General features: G+C 43.2%; 1 protein-coding gene across 1 annotated transcript; it reads left to right on the top strand.

The window, feature by feature from the left end:
• Positions 1-585: 585 nt before the first annotated feature.
• ZDHHC22 (zinc finger DHHC-type palmitoyltransferase 22) lies at positions 586-5,766 on the top strand. The gene is made up of 2 exons (XM_009101867.4): positions 586-1,365; positions 5,456-5,766. Exons 1-2 carry the CDS (start codon positions 807-809, stop codon positions 5,719-5,721), a joined length of 825 nt encoding a protein of 274 aa, XP_009100115.1. The 5' UTR covers positions 586-806; the 3' UTR covers positions 5,722-5,766.
• Positions 5,767-16,647: the final 10,881 nt, after the last annotated feature.

Here is a 16,647-nt window from a genome sequence, read left to right as displayed (position 1 = left end):
CGGGGTGCAGCACCCAGCTCGCTGCCCGCCGCGTGTGGCCCCCCGGGCTGTCCTGTGTCCCGACGATGTAGGCTGAGCCTTGGGCCAGGGGGCGACCGCCTGTCCGGCGGGGATGTGTCGTGCCCGGCCACAGCTGCGGCTGCAGCTGCGGGGCTGCCCCGGCTCGGTAGCCTAGCGCCGCAGGTTGCATCCAGACAGCACTTGACCAGCTGTTTTGTATATTTTCTAATTTCGTGCAGAACAGGGCAGCGGTCATAGAGGTAATCTGTAGATCCGTGGCTTTAAGGGATAAATTAGAGCACTGGATTTGATCCGTATTGCAGTGGATTAGAGCAACCTCTCCCCCCTCCCCTTCTCCTCCTCCCACCCCTCCTTTCCAATTCACTCCCCCCTCCTCCAGCACCACCTTTTTTCCTCTCATGCAATACCAAAACTGACCCTGCCTGGCAGAGAGACTGCTAGGCGAACAGAGAAGTGCTCGCATCGCCAGCACACCGCGGGAGCCGCCTCTCCCCTTCCAGCCGCTGCAGCCCCTCCGGGGCACCGCTGCTGCAAGTTCCCCGGAGGTTGGCGCGGGGGCCGGGGTGTCTCCTCCGGGAACCGGGGAGCGGTCGCTGCCCACGGTCTGTCCCTTTACCTCGGCCCGGCAGGGGCCGTGGGGCGGCGGCGAGGGAGAGCGGTCCCCGGAGGGCATTTCCCGAAGGCAGCGGGGCCGGGACCCGGCAGGAAATGGAAGGATGAAGTGTGCAGCCGGAGCGGTGATGTTCCTTCTCTCCTTGCTTTCCCCCGCAGGAACGTAATCCGCAATGCTAGTTCTCAGGTTGCTCAATGTTGTCGCTCCAGCCTACTTCTCGTGCATCTCCCTAGTGACCTTCGTCCTCCAGATCTTTGTCTTCATCCCCAGCATGTTCAGAGACCCTTCCACCACCCCACTTTTCTCTCCTGCTCTGCTGCATGGGGCCCTCTTCCTCTTCCTCTCAGCTAATGCCCTGGGCAACTACGTCCTTGTGATCCAGAACTCCCCCGAGGACTTGGGCAAGGACCTAAAGTTGGGCAAAGGAGCCGAAGTGGCAGACTGGCTGGATGGAATCAGGTCCCCTGGCTCAGCCTTGCCTGGCACTCACTTCTGTAGACTGTGTGCCAGAGTCACCCAGAGGCATGACCACCACTGTTTCTTCACAGGGAACTGCATCGGGAGCAGGAACATGCGAAACTTCATCATGTTCTGCCTCTACACCTCCCTGGCTTGCCTTGACTCCCTGGTGGCAGGCATGGCTTACATTTCTGCTACACTTTCCATGTCCTTTGCGGACCCACTGGCCTTTCTCACTCTTCTGCCTCATTCCATCAGCCAGTTCTTCTCAGGTAAGGACCCCTTGCTCAGACATGAGGAGCATGTTCCTCCTCCAGGGCTTCTGGGATGGGGGGGACCTGACCTTCCTTGGGTAATCATCTGTGTGGAGGTGTGGTATGGAAATGGGCAAGAGGGGCAATTGGCCTTCTTTGGAGGCTACAGCCAGACTTTCCAAAAGACTTTGCTTCACCTGAAATAGAAGCTGGGACCCACTCCAGGTTACATCCATAGCTACATTCCCAATGCATTAGGCTCTGGAAAATGCCCCATAACCAACTTGGTGGTGATAGAATAGAGCTATCTGTTGTGCAGGACTTGTGTTGTAATGAGACAGAGATGGATTTCACTGCAGGTATGAGGGATCTTTTGCCTGTCCTAGAGGTAGAGGTGGGAACAGTCCTGTAGGCTATCCCAGCAGGTATGTCTTATCCAGGTCCCCTCACTCCCTTCACTGTCACCCACCTCCTGCCTCCTGGCAGTGCAAACTAACTGAGATCTTTTTATCCTTCCAGCACAGGAGAATTGGGGTTCAGGCAACAGAGACTGAGAGAGGAGTTAATGTGACATGATTAGGTACCTGTCTTGTGACCCCAGTCTGGGACACAAGTCCACAGAGAACCATAGGAAATTCTCTGTGCTGCTCTTTGCAAAAGCTCCGTAACAAATCAAATACGTCCTTCTCCTTGTTTCCATTCCTTACCCTTCTTTCTATTTCTTACCCCTCTCTCCCTGCCTTCTGTAAATCTCCACAACCCTTATCCTTCCCTCTCCTGATTTTGCTCCCATAACTCATCCTCTGTTCTTGCAGAGCAAGAAGCCTTGCCTCTTCACCTTTCAACACACTCTCAAACTCTCCAGCCTCAACCCTTCCTCTGTCCAAACCCAAGAGTTAGACAGATCCTGACCTCAGAGAAGGGATTATGCAGGCAGCCTAGGCTGCCACTCTGCCCTGAGAGCAACTGCAGAAAATTGCCATCTCCCCGCTCTCAGCTCCTGCCTTGTACACTTACATCAGCTTTTACTAGACTAAAATAGTTATCCCATGTATTTTAGCCTTGCAGGTTCAGCTGAACTCAGTAAGAAGGGAGTCTCTTTTGGCTTGTGCATTGTCACCAGAAGTGTTGGTTAAGATCTGAGTGTGGAGACTCCACTGCTGGGAATACAGGAGCCAGAGAGGCCCTAGCTTGCTTTTCAGATTCCAGGCTGGGCTGCCATCTGAAAACAAACAAATATCTCTCTGCTTGGCAAATTTGCAGATTTGTCATGGTAATCACTGAAAGACAATAAACATTAAATCCTGCCATGACATTTTTATGGAATAATTTTTCCAACTAGAAGAATTTTTGTAAATAATATTGCATGAGCTTTACTAGCATTAAAAACACTGGGAATGATTTTCCCCTGTGCCTAAGCTCTGCTCAGCACAGCAGTCTGGGAGGGGAGCAGGGATATGGGAGGAGATTATCAAGGAATTAGTTCTCTCTGACTCTGAGGGCTCATCTGCACAGTGGTGGGTCCTGGCACATATTTGCAGAGACACTGAAGAGCCCCAGCTCTGCTGGCAGCAACTGTGGTGCCAATACAGCATGTGGACAGTGTTTGAGTGGGACACAATGGGGCTGAGTGCAGAGCTAAGAGCTAGAACACTCTTGAGAAGCAGCAGCTTCCAGCAGCTCCCACCAAACCTCTAGTTCTGCTGAGAAGAGAACTGCTGCCTCACACAGCAAGATACAGGCATGTGGTGTCTGGACTGCTTGGGAGGAAGGGCCTACTGGGTTTCTACCAGCACATTTAACCTCCATTTCAGGAAAGAACAATGCAGTCTTGAACAGTTACCTGGAAGGGTTGCTCACACAGTATTTTTTAGCTAATGTAACTGGTACTTAAGGGTTGTATCATCCAAACAGAGAACTATGATAGCAGGGAAAAAAACTTTATCTTTCTTCTTCTCCATCATGCCCACTGTACTATAGAAGTAGTAAAGGAGGATGAAGGGTTAATTTGCTGGTTTTATGTCAACTAAGTGTTCCCTGCTTTCATGCTGGGGAAGTTTTCAGCTGGCTCATTCTGCCCAGACTGTACTCAGGTGTGGATTTCAGAATCTGACCCAAAGTCAATAACTAGAGCCTACAATACAGCTTTTCTGGCATGGATAATATATGGCAATATAACCTTGAGATCACACTGGGTCACTTAGAGAAAAAAAGAATCCAAGACTAAAAGAGACTGTGGGGTTGAAGGGCAAATGGAGAGCACTATTGTAAATACATCATATTGGACTACACAAAGTAATATATAGAAAATGCTTTATGTAGGTAGCCTGAAGAAAAGGTTTAAAAAATCATGTATCTGGAAGGGATGGCTCAGAGATGCTTAATATTTTCAAGGGGAAACAAGGGTAATTACTTCCTGAATGTTGAATCTCAGCAAGTCAGATAAATAAAGCCTACAAGTGCCTTGCAAAGGATCCAAAAAAAAAGGTCTCTCCCCATATTCCATCAGCTGCAGGATAAAACAAATATCTGTCACACTCTGGTCCAGTAAAAGACGAACAGAGAATCCAGTATTTGGCTCTGGGCTTCTTACCTGGTAGATTAAGTTATTCTGACAGAATTGGTATGAGGATTTGTCATTATCCTAAGGGGCATGTTCTTCTCTCACTGTGTTGCACACGGAACCCACTGAGCTGAGTGGGACCTAATAAGAAGGGAAAGATGACATTGCATTTAGGAAGAAAATTGAAGTATTCCTGCACCTTTTTCAAGTGAAGACAGTCTCTGAAAACTTGAGGCTGTAGTCAGTGTCCTTACAAATTATCCTCAGAGGTGCCTGCCCCAATCTCTCACTTACAGCACTGCCAGGTACAAAAGATGGGATTCACAGATTGCAAAACCAGGTGATACCACCTAATCCAGCCTTCTGCATAAGGGAAGCAAGAGATGCATATCCAGTGACCCTTGTGTTGAACTTAAAACCTGAAGCACCCATGTACCTCTTTTAGGCAGCACACCTCTATTGTCCATGCAATCCCTGCTCTATCACAGGTGGTCTTGTAGAACCCACGGTCTTCCAGAGGAGGAGAAGCATGTGAGAGTTTTTTATTTCTAAACCTTATAGGAACCAGTGAAAAGATATCAGCTATACCAGTATTGACACACATTTAATTTCCTTTGTGTAAATATGTCTGTGTGTAAATATGGGTGTTTAATAATATACCAATATGCACAAAATATGTGCATAAACATCATATGGGCACACAGAGAATTTTATATTAATGGGTTTAGCTCTGCTTACACACTTAAAGGTCACTCAGTGACACCTGCTGTTATACTAATATTTTCCAGAAGGAGTTCTAAAATCATTGTAAAGGAAAGGGCCTCTAGGATATTTTATTCAAATATACTAATCACCAATATATATTAAAAAATTCCCAGTTGAATTAGGAGCTTCAGATATTCAAAGTATATTGAGTATTCTAGCAGCAGCTAATAAAAAGAATTTGGATTGTATTTTAGAAAGGTTTCTGTTTCTTTCTTGCATCCACGTGAAAACTTCCTTGCTCCAAAGGTAGGAAAGCCATTATTGATTTATTTTTCTTTTTTAACATTTTTATATATAGAGAGATAAAGAGAAATCCAAAATATTTCTGCCTTGTGTTAATACAAACAGTAAGGCTTCTTAGAAGGATCTACATGCTGTAGGGCCCACTTGTCTTTTCAAAATCCTAGAAATCTTAGATTCCTTCTGATGAGCAGGTAAATCCTTAAATAAATTAATCATTGTTCAGAATAGTGCTGAAGTCTTACAGATATGCTTTACTTCTTGTTGAATTTGTCCCTGTAATCTAGATCCTCACATAAACAGCAAAAGGAAAAGTGTTCAAGAGACCACTATCATTTTAGTATTTCTGTAGCAGGTCCATTCATCAGACACTATGAAGGAAATTTAATACAGTTAGAGCAACCAGCCTGTCTTGTTCCTACCTCCCCGCTTGTGGCCAGAGAAAACAGCTGGTTTGTTGGTTCCTGAGGATGTGTTAACCGCTTGTGGGGTGTGTCTAAGCACTTTCTTTTCTTGTCCTCCCTCCCTCCTGGTTTTCAGGAGCTCTCCTTAGCTCTGAGATGTTTGTCATCCTCATGCTCTACCTCTGGCTTGGGATTGGACTGGCCTGCGCCGGCTTCTGCTGCCACCAGCTGCTGCTGATCCTGCGCGGGCAGACGCGGTACCAGGTGCGGAAGGGAATGGTGGTGAGAGCCCGGCCCTGGAGGGAGAACCTGCAAGAAGTCTTTGGCAAGAAGTGGCTGCTTGGACTTCTCATCCCTGTGCAGAATGTGGAGAGTAGCTACCGTAGGCAGAAAGAGAAATAAATTCCTCGTGTGTGTGTGTGTGCATCCCACGCACACAACACCTTCCCTGTTCTCTCCCAGTGTCTCCTGGATCACTACAGAGCTGGGCTACTCCATCTTTTGGGATTGCAGCCACTGTGGGAGGAAAGGATAGGCTATAAAACAGAATAAATTGAGCATATTTATATGGAAATCACAAACCATTTAGGTGAGATACTCCAGCTTAGTAGTCACATCACTGCACCTGCATGGGTGGCAACAGCCTTTGAAGTAGCAGAAAACTTAGTCAGACCCTCCTGTGGCTTCCTGTCTGAATCCCTCAGTCCCCAGCCCTATTAGTCACCCTATATAGTCTTAAAAATCTGCATCAGGAGCTTGGGCTGTTGTGGAAGACTGTAAAACTGGTGTCTAGTCTTTGGGAGGGTTTTGTGAAGTGGCTCTTTGGCATTTATATACATGAGGTAACTTCACATGAGAGCATCATTCCAGAATTGTTTGGACAATGATCTCAGGTTCATGATGTCATTCTTGGGACTGTCCTATTCAGGGCAAAGGGTTTCAATGATCCTTGTGGGTCCCTTCCATCTCAAGATATGGTTCTTGACTCAAAATACTGACAAGCCCTTAATGACAGAACTGCAATGCAATCAAGCTGTCCTAGGAACAGGCTATGAACATAGTTTATGCATCAGATAAACCTTCTCTCCTCAGGCTAGAAAATCAGGAGGAAAACAAAAAGAAATTGAGAATTTCTCATTTCTGTTCTTGATCTGTTCCCTATACAATGATAGGTCAAGACTGTAGCTCTTATAATTATTTTTAGCAATCCTTTGTCCAATGACAGAGTCCAGGCAAAGCTGCCCTTCTGACAGGGAGCATCAAGCAGAAAAATCATGGTCAGATGGAGGGACAAGGACAGGACATCACAAAGGTGAATGAAAATGCTGTGTTTGAGAAGCTATGTGATGAGACAGGCCATGCATACCTGTGAGAGAGACAGAAGGAAGTGTGACCACACAGCAAGCAGTTGGGAGGGTGCCAAGAGCATTGCTGCTGTGTCAGAGCCCCGATGCATCACCCTCTCACAGGGAACACCGGCACCATTAGGGCTGTGAAGAGTTCAAAATTCCAGAAGACAGGGAGGTTTTCCAGCCCATCAGGGCACTTCATTTTGCACTAAAAGAAACAGAAAAATGCTTTTCTCAGACATACCTGACACACTTTAGTTACAGGCTCTCCAGGGCAATTCCCTCTCGCATTGGTGCAGAGGGGTAAAATCATCCGTGTTATAACTCCATTAAGGATGTTAATAGAATTACTACAGGGATTATTCAACTTCATGTGTCTGTTGCTTTTTAGCTGCAGCAGCAGCCCATTAGATCAGTGCTGAGATCCTATGCTTACAGATGTCTTAACAAAGGATACCATAACATCTCTACCAGGGTCAGAGCACTGGATTCCCCAGCAGCTGCAGGAGAGAAGCCTCTGTTTTGGTAAGCTGCATCAGCTTATGTGGGCTGGGTAGGAATCCATTGCTTCTCTTTAATAGGCTAGGCGTATGCTGAAAAGCCATGAAAAATGTTATTTCTTCCTCAGAAAGGCTCTTGGTGTGTTCTTGATAGTGGAATGCCCCTTGCTTTTATCCTTGAGTTTCTCACAAGCCAGAATGGAGTCGCTCATTCCTATGGGTTTTGTAACCATCTTTGACCACTTTACACCTGAATACACATTTGAATCAATAACCAACTAAGCAGAGTAACCTTGAAAATATACTGGAAAAACCCCTAGCTGCATAACTAAAACATGGAGGATATACATCCTTCCACACTGTGTGTGTTCGCATGAACACACAATTGTTTCTGTGTGTAATATGATGTATTTTCTCTAACAGTGAACAATAAAAGGTATTCTGATTTTTTACATGAGCTGTATTGTGCTTTTTGACAGTTAGCTGTCATTAGCTGTCTCTATACATTTGTTACAGCATACACATCGATGTGTCAAAGGAAAAAATTATCGTTTTTTTATTGCCTTTGCCAGTATTTCATCATGTGATTTTTGACAAGTCCTTTCATCCTCCCTGCTTTAATGTAATGACCAGTCTAAAAATGCATCTAATAACTAATTTGCAGACCCATTCTAATTTCTATATATAAATTACTCTACCAAACTCATGCCTTGTCAACTCAAAGCTATGGGAAAATTCAGCTATTATCATCACCCACAAACAGCATCTTGACATAAATTTTTCCTTTTCTGCCAAATAGTGTCAAGGTGAGCAGACAGTCACCTAGACACTGGAACCAGAGATAGAGTCTCATGCCATACACTTTGTCTTGAAGGATTATTTTTGTTCCACAGACTCGCCGATCCAACTTCTCCACTTTTGTAGACTTAATGACAATAGGCTTTCAACATTTCAGCTAGAAGCCACCTTCCACCAGCAGAAATTATGGTTTGACATCTCTGCCCTCTGCTTTTGGCTTTTGAGGGACATTGCAATCTTGGGCAGTTTATGGCACTTGGCACCTGCTGCCACAGTGCCTTGGGCTGTAAAGCTCCTTGGGGCCACACACTGAGAAGGGCAAAACAACTCAGGTTTCAGTGGGCCACTCTGCAAGGACAGAATTCATCCAGTACAACATTAGTTGCCCATGAAGCCTGCTGCCTCTTCACATCAGGGCTGGATCATACCTGGCCCGTGCCAGGGTTACAGCTGTCTGCCCTTACCACAAACTTTCAGTCCTTGCAGAAGCACAGATAGAGCCCAGTTTGAGTCACTGCAGCACAGTCATGCACAGCTATTCTTCCTCTCAGACACCTGTGTTACTGGCTGGAAATTGCTGCATCACCATTTTATGCAGCTAAATGGTTCATTTGCAGCAAACTACTGGATTACAGCAGTCGTGGTGGGACTTTCAGATGGCCACAGCCTTTACAGTTAAGATCCTCTGGGATGGAAAGAGCTATAAAAATGTAACACTAGACCGACCCTGTATATTGGCTTATTTCTCTGCATATTCTGCAGTGTGCAAACAGCCCTGTTTGGGGTAGTGGTTTTGCAGGAACAGTTAATAGTATTTTTTTTAACTAGTCAGTTACCCTGACATCCCTTTCTTGTTGTACCTTTCTATACCTACAGAAATCCTTGGCAAGAAAATGTAACAGGGCTCAACAACTGTGAATAGAACCCTTGCTCTTAGCTATGATTTATTAAATGAAGGCTGAGCTCAATGGCAATGTCACAAATTCTAAATCTGTTCAATGGCTCTAAAGTTTTCTAAGGATAAATAATAAAAGCTTCTCATTTTCTGTACTTAAAGAGTCATTACTTACTATTTGCATTTCATAACATAGCAGCTGCAATAGCAAATATATTTTGGAACATGATTTCTTGTGACAATGTCTAAATACTTGTAAAGGTTTTAAAAATAAAGCACTTAGGCTTCTCTGGCTTTGGAAAATCAGATGACCACCAGATTTCTTCTCTGGTAATGCTAGTGGCTGAAGTAAAAGCTTCCTGTTGCTAGAGACTTTGCACAGAAACCACAGACGTTTGCTTAGTGGCTTGTGTATTTTAAGTGGGACTATCTGAAAAAATGGTGTCACCTCTAAGGTCTCAGAATTCTTTGCAATGGCAGTATAGAGGAAATGAGGGGATGCAACTCTGAAGTAAATCAGAAATCAGTTGTTATGTACAGTAAGAATCTCATAAAAAGTAAGTAGTGCATGGTGTTCCACTCCATATGGCACTGCCGGGCAGCCCTGAAGGCCTGCGTGCCACAAGGTCTTCATTAGATATCCTCAGAGGATACAGAGTTAAAATGTAAAGGTAATAAGGCACAGGGAACATAGGAGAAAAGATGACGTGAAATAGCATTTATCTTAAGAAATAGCCAGCTCAAGGGAGATGATCACAGTCTAAAAATACTTTCAAGGAGACAGACTGAATGAATGAGAAGACTCATTAACTGTAAGGATATAGCTGGAGGAGGACAAGCAGTCCTGGACTGAAAGAAAAGCTGAGGTCGAAAGCAATCAGAGAAAGTGGCCCCAGTGAGAGCAGAAGTGATTTGATGTGCGTAGGGATGATGAGAGCCATCAGGCAGTATGAGGTATGACAACAATCTCAAGTTAACTTCATTGATTGTTGGCTGAATGGAAACAAAGAAAGTTAAGAAAACTCATTGCTAATCACTTTCTGCTCAAAAAACCTCAAAGCCCCAGCAAAGCCAAAAGGGTTTTTCTTTCTTGAACAGCAAATTATGTTAGAAGGAGGACATGCATGGATAGAAACCATAACCAGCAACAGCAGAGCCCATATAGTTCTCTTTGAGTTATTTAAAGATGAGACAGAGCTATCATAGTTGGAGTAAAGCAATGACCTACTTGTGCAAAACAAATGAAGGGAGAAGAAAATTTAAACCTATGTGGGGCCTCTGCGTCCTGCTTGATACTAAAACCTATGGAAACATGTCAGACAACAAACAGCAAGATGGTCTTTAATAATGACATATCCAGATGTGGATTTTTTGATTTTCCAGCTCTTTTCTGGAAAGCCAGGGGAATAAAGAATCTTTGGAGATTACACCAAAAGTCAGCAAACATGGACCAAAGAGTGCTTCATTCCTCTTATGGAGCCATCCTGACAGCAGCCTTGTTTTCATTACACCAAAGAGCTTTTAGCATTGGTCGTCCTACTGAATCTAACTGGCAAGTGTTGATAGAGCTCCAGCATGCCAGTCCTATGTCTCTTAAGTTTTTTGGAGCCAGATTTTTCTAGTTTCCCCAGAAGTTTACAAATAAAAATTGTAAGTTCTCAAGTGTGTAGTGGGTTGATTCTGGCTGGACACCAGGCACCCAACAAAGCCCCTCTGTTACTCCCCTCTGCATCTGGACAGGCGAGAGAAAATATAACTAAGGAAAGGTTCATGGGTTGAGGTAAGGACTGGGAGAGATCACTCACCAAATACTGTCTTGGGTAAAAGAGATTCAAATTGGGAATATTAATTGAATTTATTACTAACAATATCAGAGCAGGATGATAAGTAAAACATATCTTAAAAACAGCTTCTCCCCACACCTCTTTCCCCTCCTTCCTGAGATCTACCTCCTCTCCCCAGAGCAGTGCAGGGAGATGAGGAATGGGGGTTATGGTCAGTTTGTCACTCGTTATTTCTGCTGCCAACCAGGGACAGGAGTCCCTCCCCTGCTGCAATGTAGGATCCCTCTCATGGGAGACAATCCCCTACGAACTTCTCCAACGTCAGTCCAACCCATGGGCAACAGCTCTTCATGAACTGCTGCAACATGGGTCACTCTTCCATGGGATACAGTCCTTTAGGCACAGCCTGCTACAGCGTGGGTCCCCAGGAGGTCTCAGGTCCTGCCGGGAAACCTGCTCCAGCATGGGCTCCTCTCTCCATGTGTCTGCAGGTCCCTGCCAGGAGCCTGTCCCAGCACAGGCCTCCCAAAGGTTCACAGATGCCTCTCAGGCATCTACCTGCCCTGCTGTGGGTCTCTGCCACAGGCTGCAGGTGGATCCCTATAGCCTGTGGTCCTCTGTGGGCTGCAGGGTGACAGCTGTCCCACTGTGGTCTTCACCATGGGCTACAGGGCAATCTTGGCTCTGGCCCCTGGAACACTTCCTCTCTCTGCTCCACTCGATGTCCTGCAGAGTCATTCCTGTCATGTATTTTCACCCCACACTTCTCTGGCTGCAATTACATCTGCTCAACAACTTTTTTTTCTTCTCAAATATGTCATCACAGAGATGTTACTTTAATTCCTGATTGGCTCAGCCTTAGTCAGCAGCACATACATCTTGGAGCCACCTGGCATTGACTCTGCTGGACATGGAGGAAGCTTCTGGCAGTGTCCCACAGAAGCCACCCTGTAGCATCTCCACTACCAAAATCTGGTCATGCAGACTCAATATACAGTGTCATACACTGTTTGCACAGCGCCTCATTTAACATGTTGCCAGTCACCTTAATAGTTGTTCCAGAGCTGCTATCAATTAAAAATAAATGGAGTATGTTGATCAGTTTTCTTCACAAGAGGCAAGGAGGGGGCAATAGAGGCAAGACTGTGCCCCTAAAGATTCTTCAAGGCATGCAAAATTCCACTCATTAATGAACTGCTATAGATTAGAAGCCATCTGAGATTATTTTAAAAATTTATACTGTCTCAGAAGTCAGTACTTAGAAGTCCTGATCCTTTTTACCTTAGGCTCTGACAAATCCCAGCATCTCTCCAATAAAATTGTGCAAACTATGTAAACACATGAAAGCAAGCAGGACAGAAGCTTCATAGATGAAGACAATAATGAAAACACTCAGTCCTACAGGTAACAGAGACCTGTATCTCAGCCCAGGAGAAAAGATTTGAGCATATTCCTAGCTTCTTGCATTGACATGATCCCATAACTGCAGCTGCTCACATCCTTCATTTTATTCGTGTGTTTTCCAGGTATGCTGATTAGACTGCAGTAATCAATGACTTCCAGGACTGCATTGAGGGCATTTTTCTGATTTCAAATATTCTATCTTTTTAGATAGAATAATGTGACATCTGATAAGGCTCCAGGCTTTTGACTCCAGTTTCATATGTTGCATAATTACAGTTACATGAAGAGGTTTACATGCTGGAAAGGAAAATTACATGCATGGGCATAAATTAATACATGATGGAGGGCACAAGAAATGTCTGTTTAAACCACAAAAGGTTTTTTAGTGGCACAACACAGCCATCTATCACTGTATCCCTTCCTCTAGCCTTATCAACCTTGAGATATTTATAGAAGTTTCCCTGAATAGGTGTAGAAGTAGAGATTTTAGTAAGCTATATTTTTTCCTTTCAGTTTTCCAAACCATAAGAAAACAGTCTCTATACTCACTTCTGGAATTACATTAGGGAAATTAGCCCAGTGAGTATGTAGTTTAATCTATTAACATGAAACAAAATGTAGGTTAGTATAACTACACAAATGCTCAGCCTTTAGAAAATCTAGCACCAGAACTGTGATAGCCCACAGCCATGACTTGTTGTTCCAATTCTTATACAGGAAGCTTGAAGCACTTTCTAATAGGGAATAAGTTTTGCTTTTCTCATTTTACAGCTGAGAAGATAAAAGTGCAAGGGGAAACAAGAAACTGAGCCTGGGGCCATCTCAATTCCAGCTATATGTTATTGTTTGAATTATTTCATGCAGCAGTACCAAAGCCAGTGCCAAGTGCTTTTGAGGTGGGTGTGATTTGTGGGATTAAAGTGACAAATTTAAGACTACAGCATATTTTTTGGCTGGAAGAGAGGAAGGAGCACTCAATGAAAGCAGCAAGTTAGTCCCTCTTCACCACCAAGATGCATTTCAGCTTTTATATTTAAATCAAATGGGGAAAAAATCTTTGTGCTTAAAAATAGATTTTTAAAAGGAAACCTGGAAAACTGGTCTACTGTGTGGACAGTTACATCAAAATCGATTTTCACGCATGTGTGAGAAAAATCTTTGGTAGCATTGGTGTACAGTATTCTTTTCCTTTCCTTTGCCTTTGTTCTTTCTCCTTTACTAACAACTGCCACCTACTTATGGCATTAATTTTGTGGAATTTACTTCATCTTTTTCCACTTTCTTCTTGCCAAATTGCTGAGATTTTAGGTGTCAGCCATATGGCACTCAAAGTTCTCTTATTTTATCTTCTACCTGATGTGACAATTTAGACTGTAGAAAAGCAATGGAAAATTACAGTGCATTGACAACAGTGTGTGATTTAAAACAAATACTTTCTCATGCCAAGGAAATATGGAACATTAATAGTAATCTCTAAAGCAAGACTGAGAGCTGATGCTACACACTGTAAGTACTGCATTTTCATCAAGATCATTTTTGAGTTAACTAGAAAGAGACCGGGGCAAATCTCAAAATGAGGAAGAAGTTCAAAAGCATGTTAGACAGACAGTGCTCATGGTACTTATAGGGCATTAAGTGTGAACACAATTGCCAGTATCAATTTCATGCTGTTATGTCTTCTTAAGTTAGATGTTCTCAGCTGGAGCTTGGGTGCCATGGAAATGTATGAAGATCCACGAAGAACTGAATGCTGCTATACTTGTTCTCATCCCAAACAGAAAACAATCTCAGGCAAATTCAGGCTTATTTTTAATCATATTTATATTTTGAAGGGGCCTAAGATGGATGTAATAGCCCATTTACTGAAAAATTATGTGTTAAGGACTGATCTTACATCAGAATGGAGCGTGATAAAGAAATTACAAAAGCATGCCCAAAGATAATCTAAGCTGTGGAGGACAACGGAGTGTTTTCCTCCCTTCTCCATACTAATATGAGAGGTAGGCAGTGACTTGTTATTGTTATTGTCATTATATTTTATGAAATAGTGAATGTCTGCATGGCTACTGAGCACTCGGTTGTTACTGAGGTGACTGCAGAGCAGTGAGATGAAGCAAGAATGTGGCACTCCTCTGAGGCATTTATTTGCTGATGAACACATGTTATAATGTGGAAACAGGAAAAGTGGTAGCAAGTGGTGTATCCCTTGCCCCCTGGAATGGAAGGTATCCATCTTCTTCCACTCATCCAACAACGCTCACTGATACACATTTCACATTAGATGGCTGTGTCTCAGGCTGGTAGGTGCTTAGATGCTGAAGAAGCAGTGGAATTGGAAAAACAACAAGCCTTAGAAACTGCAATTACCCTTCCCATACCTTCAGTGGCTCCAGGATCAGGCAGAGGCAGTGCATCACTCTGCTTCTCCTAACACCTTTGCTTTAAGTTTGGCTGCGGATAAAAATTGAACAGGGTAACAATTAAGCATGCAGGCAAGTTTAGTCTTTGCATCCCAGTCTTTCAAAGAAATAGAGGCTTTGGCCATGAAGTGCATGTTCAGACTGCCCAGCTTGTTTCTGAACAGCTAATAGGTAGTCAGGGCGCTTGGTTTATCTGTGTACCAACATCTCACTCTCAATGTCAACATCTGTGTTAACTACAGGCTCTCAACATTCTCCACCCAAACGCTGCTACTGCACAGGACCAGGAGCACTACAGCAACAGACCTCAGTGCAGCTACTTGCTCTGCTCTGTCCCAGTTTGAGTTGGCTGCAGCTCCCATTATGCATCTGGAGGCGTTTCACTATTTAGATTATTACCATCAAGCTCAGACTTTCATCCTTGCACAATAAGGATCAGTCTGCAATCAAATGTTTTGGAATGCTTTCTGGCTATTTATCACACAACTAATCTCAGCAAGCCCCTTTCAGAATGTTCTAAAAAAACATTAATTTGTAAGTGTTCTACAAGCATGGTTAGTGATAGGATGTTGAACAGTGAAAACCATTTTCACTTTGATACAAACTATCCTATTCTGACTTCTGAGCATGTTTGGATCGGTATAACATTATCATTTGCATGGGAGACAATTTTTAGCAAGGACACAAAATAATAGGCATTGCTAACATTCACCCCGGGTAAAACAGCTTTGCCACTGTCCAGTCGTATTTCACACTTTGCACGCTAAACACTGCTCATTTCACAAAACAGTCACTGCACTGAACTCTGCCTCTGGCAAATGTAGAACAGGGCCTATCCAGAACCATGAAGTCTTATGCCAAACAAAACCACAGATTTTTTTTTTTTTAAGCTAGAATTTTTAAGGTGAAAAAATGGTATTTGTACTCACCAAGCCAGCAATTTTCTCAGGAGATGCTGTTTCATCCTCACTTACTTGGGATCTATTAGTCTCCTCTACCATTGCAAACAACTGAGCAGTTTCTACTGGCTACGTGGGCTTCTGCATCATCAGCGTGAAGTGGTAGAACCACTCACCAAAGTTGGGGTCCTGTTTCTTGTACAGGCAACCCAAAACAATGCAGGTGAAGGAAATGAAGGTTCACCTCATTTCTTCAGAGAAATAACATCCCCCTTTCCCACAGTCCAGACTATTTCCACAGTGCTTGAGATTCACTGAAAAATGAATGCTATGACTAACACTGAAAAACACTTAAGCTTTCAGCCAAAAGACTTTTTCATTTTCCAAAAAAAACCCACCTGAGTTTTTCACTGAAAACATACAGATTTTTCAAGCAATCCTATTTGTTAAAAACTAAGTACTGGTTTTCTGTCTGTTACTGGATTTCTTAGTCCTGGCCTAAGTATGTGGTCTAAAAAAAAATCCATACTACTGCTGTGGAAAAAAAGTAAGATTGTGTTACGGGAGCATGGTAAGAAGCATTTCACTTCCCATTAACTAAATTAATTTAATCACAATAAGAACATGAAGAAAACAATTGAGAAGTTGATGAAACTCCCCTTTTGGCACTGGAAAGTCCATTTCCTAATATGTATGAGATGCAGAAGAAATCTTTGCTGGCAGGGCTTCAGTTCAAGATAAAAATTATAATGCTGCAGTGCACAATGGCAAAAGCATTTCACAAAAATTCCTGTTGAACAATTAGAAAAAAAGATGTATTATTCCCCTCAGATCATAAGAATAGCTTGATTTTACTTCTTGATTACTTTTACTTTTTTTTTTTTTTTTACTTCAAAAAGTAATTCAGAACATTTCAAACAACAGTTATTATGCATTTTAAATTAAACAAGTTTGAATAAGTTGTGACTGAAAATTTGACAGAGGTAATCAAGAAGCTCTCTGGACCACCAATACTACTTAAATGAATTTCCCACTTCTAGGAAAGATTTCAGAGGACTGAGGTGAGGAAAGAACTAATACAGCATCAGCTTTTCAGTAAGTAGGTAGACTGATTTAAATTGACATAGCAGGAAATAGGAAGAAAATAATGGAATAACCCATAATATTTGACCATTCCAGGACACAGAAAGCAAAACTAATTGAAATTAATAAAGCTTACAAGAAATAGAGCTGGTCAGATAAAACGGACTCCTTATATTGATCAGCTAGAATTCAAAAT

This window comes from Serinus canaria, chromosome 5 (assembly GCF_022539315.1).
Source record: "Serinus canaria isolate serCan28SL12 chromosome 5, serCan2020, whole genome shotgun sequence".
Lineage (NCBI taxonomy): Eukaryota > Metazoa > Chordata > Aves > Passeriformes > Fringillidae > Serinus > Serinus canaria.
Note: the sequence above shows the minus strand (reverse complement) of the source record. Positions and strands in the feature narration are given on the sequence as shown.

Excerpts from the sequence above, each read along its gene's own strand:
- ZDHHC22 (XM_009101867.4), top strand. The coding sequence starts at position 807 with ATGCTAGTTCTCAGGTTGCTCAATGTTGTCGCTCCAGCCTACTTCTCG. Across the intron at positions 1,366-5,455 it reads CATCAGCCAGTTCTTCTCAG|GAGCTCTCCTTAGCTCTGAG; the intron begins GTAAGGACCCCT and ends CCTGGTTTTCAG.